Source organism: Diadema antillarum, unplaced genomic scaffold (assembly GCF_040938485.1).
Source record: "Diadema antillarum isolate AM-2024a unplaced genomic scaffold, OU_Dant_1.0 seq00000906_RagTag, whole genome shotgun sequence".
Classification (NCBI taxonomy): domain Eukaryota; kingdom Metazoa; phylum Echinodermata; class Echinoidea; order Diadematoida; family Diadematidae; genus Diadema; species Diadema antillarum.
This window is the reverse complement of record NW_027271764.1, coordinates 95,640-105,501: the sequence shown is the minus strand read 5'-3', so window position 1 is coordinate 105,501 and position 9,862 is coordinate 95,640. Positions and strand designations below refer to the sequence as shown.

Here is a 9,862-nt window from a genome sequence, read left to right as displayed (position 1 = left end):
AAAATTTCCCGCTACCATACGAAAACATAAACTCCCAAACGATCCGACTTCGCTGCTCAAATGTTCGTAAGAATTCCGAAATTTACGTTTAGGCCTATTTGAGGGACTATGTCCTTCTAGATTTATGAAAGTTCGTTCTCCGTCATCACAAACTGGCCCGTATTTTGATGATTTTTCAAGTTAACATTGATTGTTTTTTTCGTTGGAGGAGCATTTGCTCGGTCGCAGTCACACTGCACGATATGCGTGCTCAATGTCAATGCGTGTGCAAGGCCGCTGAAAATGCATCGCGCTCTACACTGTTGGTGCAAAATTGCATCGGGGACGTTGCGGTGCTCGTTGGTGGCCGAATACTGGTGCAGTAGACATTTGCATTCAACCCTTGCATTGAATAATTCCCGTAGACACTAATCATAGGGGAAATTGCCTAGGGGGTACGTAAATTTTGTTTTTCTTTTGCGCTTTTGTGGATACCATCAAAGATCGTACACTCATACGACCTTTGATATCATCACACTCTTGGCTTGCTATATAATCAAAATATCTCGCAAGAAAACGGCGTATTTCTCGATTTTAGCGCTTTTTCCGCGACCCGTCGCGTAGACAATACTCTTAAAACTGGACTTAATTCGCGCGCGCTTGGAAAAGTTCCGATTCTGCACTTTTGACGGTGGAATTTGGGATTTTCGATGGATTTTTGGAGGAGACTTAAGGACTTTCCTGTACGTGAATGAGTGTTAATACCGTATGTGTAATGATGTGATTTGCGTGTGATGTGACTGTAGAACCAAAGATCGTACACTTCAGTGTACGATCTTTGGTAGAACTCACTGGCTGGTGATAAAGCACACTGGCAATTAAGTGGCCGAATTCTGGTAAATGACCGAATGCACATTATGTTTACCCCGACTTTGTACTTAGGCGTGGGTCTGCCGCCTTAGACGGCCCCTCTCTAGTTGTTTGTTTGTTTGTTTGTATGTCTGTTGGTTGGGTTTTTGGGGTTTTTGTTTTTGTTTTTGTGGGCATACTCTAGTAACCCGTAGAAACTGTTTATATATTTAGATATTCTTTTGGCCAAATGCAGATAAAGTGATGATCAGAGTATTTTCTATCAAACTAAAGAATCTATTCTTATAAAATATATACCTGACAGGCCTGACAATTATGTTGTTTGGAAAGTTGTACATTAAATAAATTTACATGAAATAAAATTACATAAATTTGAACTTGAACTTGAATTTGAACATGAAAACCCATGTGAATGTAACATGTATGCTTGTACTTGTTGAGATAATGTAATCTTTACGAAGGTGAAAGAACAAGTAAGAATGTCAAGTATCGTAGGTCTATAGTGTTATTTCACTTGTTACTTTAATTGTGATATCGCAGGATCAAGGAAATGCAAAGTTGATGTAGTTGAAGTCACTAAAGTGGGCGTGACGCTCACTCTGTTTTTCAGTAATAATTATGCACATGCAACATCATGTGAGGCAGTATTTTGTACATTAACTTTATGAAACGGAATCTTCAGCCATGTAACACCGGAATATGTAAGTTAGTACACAAGACTATGTAAGATTACGTATCTAAGAATGTCAGGTGTTATACGTCCTGGGCTATGTCGCATGTCATTCTGTTATTTCACAGAATCGATGACATGCAAATACTTGAATTTACTCAAGGAGCGAGGCAATTACTGCGTTCGGCACGCATGCAGTCTTTGTACATTTAGTTTTCTTATAATTTTCCTCTGCTTCATGTAAAAAGATTGCCGTGATGTGCCAGGTATTCATGTATAAAGTCATTGACACCGTTAAAAATCAAGGAGTATTTCAAGTCATTCAGCGTAGGAACAGCGACATGCGGTAAAAATAAGAAAAGCTGAGAGGAATAGATTACAAAGAAAAAAAGAAAGTCTTTCTTGGATTAATAGGAATAATTGGGAACGGCATAGATATAACGAGTGCATACCGATATTGGTATAAGTCGCTGACGGTTGGGAGAAAGCTCAATGGCTTGTGTTGTACACCAGTCGGAGTAGGGTGTATCAGGATGTTGGGCTAAGGGTTTTCGATATACGATGTATTTTGAGGTTTTCTCTGCACTGTAATTAATCGTTTTCAATACTGGGTGTTCGTTTCGTGTTCGCTTAGCCTCTATGAAAGATGTAAACGACATATTCAATTTCTGTATAGACACGGTAAACAAAAATGCAAAAAAAAAAATAAAAAAAATGGGATTTCTACCTAACTTCTCCCAAGCTTTAAAACCCGCGAGGGTTTTGATATTCTATGGGTACTATAATGGCATGGATCGGTAATAGTATATCTTTTGATCGTATTTTTCTTTTTCTTTCGTTGAATGTTACAGAAATCAGAAAGAACATTTAAAAGAGAACCTATATCTATTCACATTGGTTAAGAAGACAAGCAAGCACATGCTATTTTCTTCAAGAAACATATAACACAAATGAGATTGAAGATGAATGCAGATCATCATGGGATAGGAAGTAGTATAGCAAAGGATTCATTATCTTAATCTATTTTAGATCTGATACTCAAGTTCTTCTGGATCAGCGCAGACAGTGAAGGGAGGTATGTTACAATGGAATTCGTTATACAAGGGCTAAAGTTAGATAGCTTAAAGATCTGATGTATATTTTCCATGAGTCCAAAGGAAGAGTGCGTGAAATTCATTCCAGCATTAGCATGATTAGGAAACAAAAGAATGAGCAAAACTATATAGTTGACGAAGCTTGGGGTCGACCTCCAACATTCGAATATTGTTTGCCTTTTAACCTTTCAAAGGCTCTTTTTTTCAATTTTTGTTATTATCATTTAGCCCAAAATGTTTCACATTGCATGTTGGATTTAGGTCGGGAAAGGTTCGGTATAAGTAATAATCGTTGGGAATCAATTTGCTTTGTATCCGCTTTCATCAACTATTAATAGCATGTTCAAGCAAAGACACGAAAACTAGTAAAACAAAGCAAAACAAAACAACACATTGCCACAACTACTTCCATTTTCATATGGCTTTCCAAAGACATAGAGGTGATGGAGAAATCGAGTGTAGCAGTATACACATTCCCTGTAAGATTAATGCTTATTATGGAAACAAACAAATAAACTAACAAGCAAAACAACAAAATGATAGAAAAATCCTGTTTATTCGTTATTCGTATTCATTGTTCTGGAGATGTTATTTTATTTATTGGTTGGGCAGTTTGGTGTGGGAAAGTACGAGATATAGATCCAGGTATACAATCAAGTCGTATATGTATTTTGTCAAGGACAAAAAAGAAGAAGAAGAAGAAGAAGAAATAAATAAATTGATAAACAAAAGGAAATAAAAGTGTCAGATATCTGGCGTATTTCCCGCTAATAATGTCATCTGGCAACTCTTAGTTGCAGGAATGATTTTAATCCTGCAGTTATTCTTGCACGTTCAATATACTTGCGGACGCCATTACCGACAAACTAAGTGGGACGAAGACATATACGTATGATACATATATTTTTTCTTTATTGTCCGAAGTATATGCAGAGTAGCAAATTTTCAATATTGTCTATTTCACAGTTCTGAAGACCGGTTTACCTAGAAAACAAGGTCCATCAACGTCACAGAAGGAACATTGATGACCTTGTGAACTTAACATGGTAGTATCACATTTATTTCCAAAGATTATTATCATTTTTTTGCTCGCGTTTTGAAATTCTTCATGCTCTTAGTATATTAATACTCGCTCGCGTTGCTTTCCGTTCTTCACTGAAATTAACGTACTAGTCACTCACTTATTGCAAATTAACAGAACCTCTAGATAAAAGAGAAAAGAAAAATTGAGTCCTGGAAATATTCTAAATGGAAATCAAAATCCCGAACAATGAGGCTTATTACCAAATATCGATTGTCTCCCATATACGTGTGTTCACCGCTCAATGGTCTTGCGATTCCGATATGATACACTCGGTTACTACACTCAGCAAAAAAAGAAAGTAAACACTTTTTCGAGGTCATATTTTTCATAGTAGATTTTTATGAAAATCAATGTATTATATACCATATTAAAGGTAATTTAATTGCCTATTAAGTTAATAGGATAATTAGAAAGAAAACTTTACGCATGAGTAAGCACATTAGGTTTTGTCCTCCAAGGCACAAAATTAAAAATTTCAAAAATTGACAAGTTCTCTCTTAACAAAAGACCAGTTTAAGACAATGAGAGACATGAATGAAATAGGAAAAATAAGTTTTTGTTCTCTTTATCTCTTTATAACCTCTAAAAAAACAAAGTGGGAAACTCGGAAAAACAAAAATTTTCTGTCAAGTCAAACTTCAAATGACAAAGGAAATAATAAGCATAAAGATGGTTAAATGAGCAGAATTTTTTTATCTATTTATTTCAATCTAGTGATTTAAGAATCCATGGTGACAATTTCAAGAACCGAACATTATTTACAATTTCCAAATTTGAAAAAAACCCTCAAATTTCTACCATTTTTGTTAATTATTACTTCTTCTGTCATTTCATTTGAATTTAGATTTGACATAAGATGCTTTATTTTTCCCCTTTATTTTTAGTCTTCATTCACCTTTTGGTCTTTAAAGAGATCATAGAGATCAAAGGTTTATTTTTGCAACTTAATTCATGTTTCTTTTTGTGTGAAATTTGTTGTTTGTTCGTATTGTTCTATATATGGAAGAGCACATACGCATGAATGGCAAATTGTTCAGTTTTGCAATTTTTACTTTTGTGCCCTGGAAGAGAACAACAATGGTGTTCACTCATGCGTAAAATTTCCCTTTTTGATGATCTACCATGTTGATAGCCAATTAAATTACCTTCAATATGGTATATAATACACTAGCTTTCAGCCAAATATTCTATGAGAAATCTAAACTTAAAAAAGCGTTAACTTTCTTTTTTTGCTGAGTGTATATGCATTACAAAGTGATAGAGCAGATCCTTATAATGAAATGATAGCCTGAGAGCGTACACGTGACTATAAGCATACTTTTTGATTGACACGTAATTATTTTCCTTATGACCAGCCACTGGTAAAGTATAATGACGGTTCATTAGCACTTTCGCAAAGATGACCGGGGGAGATACATCATTTTACAGTGCTTTATTCCTCTAGACCTGCAGTTTTCTTTCGCTATATCGAATTTCCTTAATAATCAAACACATCAGTATATTGGTGTACACGGGAGCGATGCGTATATACTGTGAGCTGTTGTCTATATACTCATCTTAATGCGATGCTATCTCTTTAATTCAATTTTTTTTTTCATTTAACAGAGAGCACAAGGTCGTTTGTGCTTTCATGCTTTGTTTGAAACGCCTGAAACGCTAGCAGATGTATAAAAAGTGATGGTTTAAGATTCGGTTACATTTCATCATTCCAAGGGTTCGTTATCCCGAATGTTCATTATTCCAAAGGTCCGTGATTCCGAACGCTCGTTATTGCGAAGGCTCGCTATTCCCAACATTCGTTATTCCGAGAGTGCGTTATTTTAAACATGGTATAAGGTTCGCTATTTCGGAGGGTCGCTGATCAGGATATGAGATAATGTCCCTTGTTCCCAGGGCTTATCTGACCATACATTGAAAAATGGTTCGCTATTCAGAAGGTCACATGCGTAATTGCAAAAGTGAATAGGGTTTGATACAATATTCCGAAGGTTCGTTTAGGCGAAACTTAAACAAGGTTAGTAATTCCGAAAGCGAAATAAGCTGTAATTTCGTAGAGTTTGTCAGTCGTCACCTTTTTTTTCCACTGTCGGAATGACGAACCCTTTTTCATCACCCGACTAACGATCCTTCGGAATAACGATTTTGAGAATAACGTCACAAAAGTGTGATATTCATAATAATGAACCCTATTTCATTTTTGGAATAACTACCATCTAGCACGGAAGTCTTATGATAATAAGCCAGAATGACGTATTTTATTTCATTATCGGATGAACGAACAATCGGAATAACGCACATCACCTTAGGATTCCATACGTATCCTATTTATCGCTCCCCACTCCACTTCATATGAATTTCTCATAATCCGAAAGGGGCGATTTCTGCTTGAACACTAAGATGGAACACGCTCTGTAAAGGTTTGTTCAGCTTTTTCAATATTTTGTAAGAGATCCGCATTTCGTTGTTACCGAGTACATTTCTTTTGTATTTCTTTATCAATGACGTTTAGAAATAACTTCGTTATAACGAAAATGTCGCTATATCCGTGTCCGGTGTATAGCGAATTTTGCACCATATAGACTTTAATGATGATATTTAGGCACCATGATTTCCACTTCGTTGCAATGAAATTTAGTTATAACCGTACTCTATATAACTGCAGTGCACTGTATTTACTCGCGATGAGTGCGACTAGTCAAACAGCAAGTATCTGCTTCATCATTTTTCAGAGCAAATAGAAAAAAAAAATTGTGTTGTATACAACATTGAGGATACCCGAAAGTGTGCTGCATATGTGCTAACATCACTATCCTAGACATATACTTGTTTAGTATATATATATACATACATATATATATATATATATATATACATTTATATATATATATATATATATATATATATATCCATTTTATTTATTATGAAATGGGTCTATGAACTATTTTTCGCTCCGGAGTCGCTGTTCCATCGGCCATGCAGACGCACTACACATTTCTCAGTAATCTGCCATAGAATAACACTAAGTGCAGTTATTTTTTTTTTGTTGCTTTTGTTTGTTAGTTTGTTTGTTTGTTTGTTGTTTGCTGCACGCTTTTTGCCCTCCCACGCATGTTAGAGAAAGAAAAAAAAAAGTAAGTGCTGACACGACATTTACTCCTGCGATAATTGCTCCGGAGCTATTTTCTCCAAGGGCTTCGGATCAGGCTTGGGGTTGTGATAGCCTTTTAGGTTTAGTTGATGTGAGGACTGTGAGGATTAGGGTAAGAGTTATCATATGTTTGAGGGTAGAATTTATGTTTGTCTCAGCTTGCAGCTATTTCATGGGAAGCAATTTTCGTAGTAGCAAATGTCATGGATCTCCCTCCCCCACCCACCCCAAAAAAGGGAAAATTTATACGTCCTAAACAAACTCCTAGATTATTTCGTAACTCATTTCAGCGCTTCTGATTGGCCACATTCATGAAACCACTTTTATCATGTGTTTAATAGTGCTGTTTGTTCTTTTTGAAAAGACTTACAGACATTACGAGAGTTCCCAGAGGTGTCATGGTCGTGCATGTCCATGAAGCATGAAGAATTTTACCTTTTCCAATAAAACTAGATACTGTTTTGAAATAAAAGAAAAGCTGGCTGTTTATTCAAACATTATATGCGTTTATAAATGAAATGCTGCCCTTAAAAATATCTATGTACATGAACCCTTGTGTTGGCACTAAATTCATATCATAAAGTAGTGTGAAAGGGAGAATTTGCATCTTTCAAACATTGAGTTATTAATAAACTTAGTCCAAAAAAAAAAACCTAAACAAACCCAGTTTCACAAGAAGACAAGAATAAACAGTGAAGCAAATCTGAAGTATCATTTTAATAATGCAAAAATTACAACCTTGCGATTCCTTAAACCAAATAATACTATGATAGAGAAAGTTGTTAGTGGCAATTTCCCTAGATAGATTATGATTAGAAAGTGCGCATATGCTTGCAACTAAATAGCGTGGCTGGGTAAATTTTCTCAAATCGATTTTCACATTGTTTTAATTCAACCAAGGACTATTTTAAGTCACTTTCCCAAGTCAGCAATTGTCTTGTTTCTTTTGGACACATTATCTTATTCATGGAAACCTTCTTAAGTATTTTCACAGGCTGTTACTTCAAAAAAGAAAAGAAAAAAGAAAAAAAGGAAGATGTGACAGCTCAACATTATCTGCCAACTTATTAAACAAGATGATTGCCAGGAAGTTGAACGACGATCCTCTTGCAGAGCAGTTGCAATTCTGAAGAGGCTATATCCTGGATAAAAAAGACCATGTTGCTATTACAAAATCGAATGTACGTTGCTTATCAACGCAATATCTAAATAAGCCACATCTTTAACCGAGACAAGAATAAATGGCATATACTTAATCCAACTATTTTCTATTGAATAAATTAAAGTTTATCATATATATACATATATATATATATATATATATATATATATATATATAATAATAATAATAATAATAATAATACAATTATATAGCGCATTTTCCATAAACATACATGTTCAAGTGCGCTTTACCAGTGGATTATTGATATTAACGGAACAAGTGAGTTTTTAGATGTTTTTTGAAGGTGACGAGAGATTGCTGGCTTCGGAGAGTTTTGGGCAGTTGATTCCACAGTTTGGGAGCAGCAGATGAAAATGCTTCATCACCAAGTGTGGCCAGCATCTTGGAAGTTGGGTGATTCAGTGTGATACCTTGTGAGGAGCGGAGGGTGTACCGGGATGGGTGACGGATGGTTATGAGATCAGATAAGTAAGGAGGGGCAAGACCATGGATACATTTGAAAGTGAGCAGAAGTATCTTGTAGTGGATCCTGGACCTGATGGGAAGCCAGTTCAGTTGACGGAGGACAGGTTGCATGTGGGAAAATTTGGATGTGCCTGTGGCAAGTCTGGCAGCTGCATTCTGAACCCGCTGTAATTTCTCAATCTGGGTAGCAGTGGCACCGTAGAGCAGGCCATTACAGTAGTCGAGGCGGCTGGTGATGAAGGCATGAATGATGGTGAGTAATGATCTCTGGTCCAGATATTTGTGAATTCGACGGATGTTGTGCAGATGGTAAAAGGCTGCCTTACATGTCATTAGGACATGCTGATCCATGTTCAAGGTTGAATCGAAGATGCAACCCAAATTCTTGACATGAGATGCAGGAACAATATTAGCGTTGCCAATCGTGATGTTGGGAATGTTGATCTTTTGGAGTTGTCGCCGTGTGCCAATGATGAGGAACTCGGTCTTATCATCGTTGATTAGCGATCTGTTTGTTGCCATCCAAGTTCGAATATCCCTGAGACAGCACTCCATCACTTCTACAGCTTCTCTTTCACTAACATTGCCATCAGGCCTGAATGAAAAGTAAACTTGAGTATCATCAGCGTAGCAGTGGGCGCGCGGGAGATGTTTTTCTAGGACATCAAACAGGTCAGATGTATAGATGGAGAACAAGAGGGGACCCAAACAGGATCCTTGTGGGACACCACAGTGCAGATCAAACCTCTCAGACTGAGAGCCACAGATGGTTACTCGTTGACTCCTACCAAGCAGGTATGACTGAAACCATTCCAGTGTATGTCCGGAAAAGCCCTATCTTGGTGTGCAAACGTCTGAGAAGAGTTTTGTGGTCGACGGTGTCAAAAGCGGAGCTCAGGTCCAACGACACAAGTAGAGTGACTTGTTGCGAGTTCATGTTGAGGAGAATGTCATTCTTGATTTTCAACAAAGCAGTTTCAGTGCTATGATTTTTTCTGTACGCAGACTGGAAGAGAGGAAACAGAGAATGCTTGCCCATGTGATGCTGAAGCTGGTCACAAACAGCACTCTCGACCAGTTTGGACAGGAAGCTCAGATTGCTAATCGGACGGTAGTTCTTGAAGTCACACTCCAATCCATGTCTCTTTAAAGGGACTGTACAGTACTGGTTGGGGTGGGGATTCATGTTTTGAACATTCTTAAGTGAGATAATGAGAAACCTCATATGAAATATGAAAGAGCATGTAATTCTAAGAAGGATTCAGCGTTTGTTTGATGAAAATTGGTTTTCAAATGACTGAGATATCGAAAAAAAGTGATAATAATAAAAGGCGACATGCCACAACTTTATTAAGATCTCTTTGTTTCA

General features: G+C 36.7%; 1 protein-coding gene across 1 annotated transcript; it reads right to left on the bottom strand.

Annotated features, from left to right (window-relative positions):
• Window positions 1–6,847: 6,847 nt before the first annotated feature.
• On the bottom strand, window positions 6,848–9,048 carry LOC139741130 (uncharacterized). Its single transcript, XM_071651717.1, has 2 exons — window positions 8,394–9,048; window positions 6,848–6,918 (listed from the first exon to the last, which is right to left on the bottom strand). The coding sequence occupies exons 1-2, from the start codon at window positions 9,046–9,048 to the stop codon at window positions 6,848–6,850; spliced, it is 726 nt and encodes a 241-aa protein (XP_071507818.1).
• Between the last annotated feature and the right edge of the window lie 814 nt (window positions 9,049–9,862).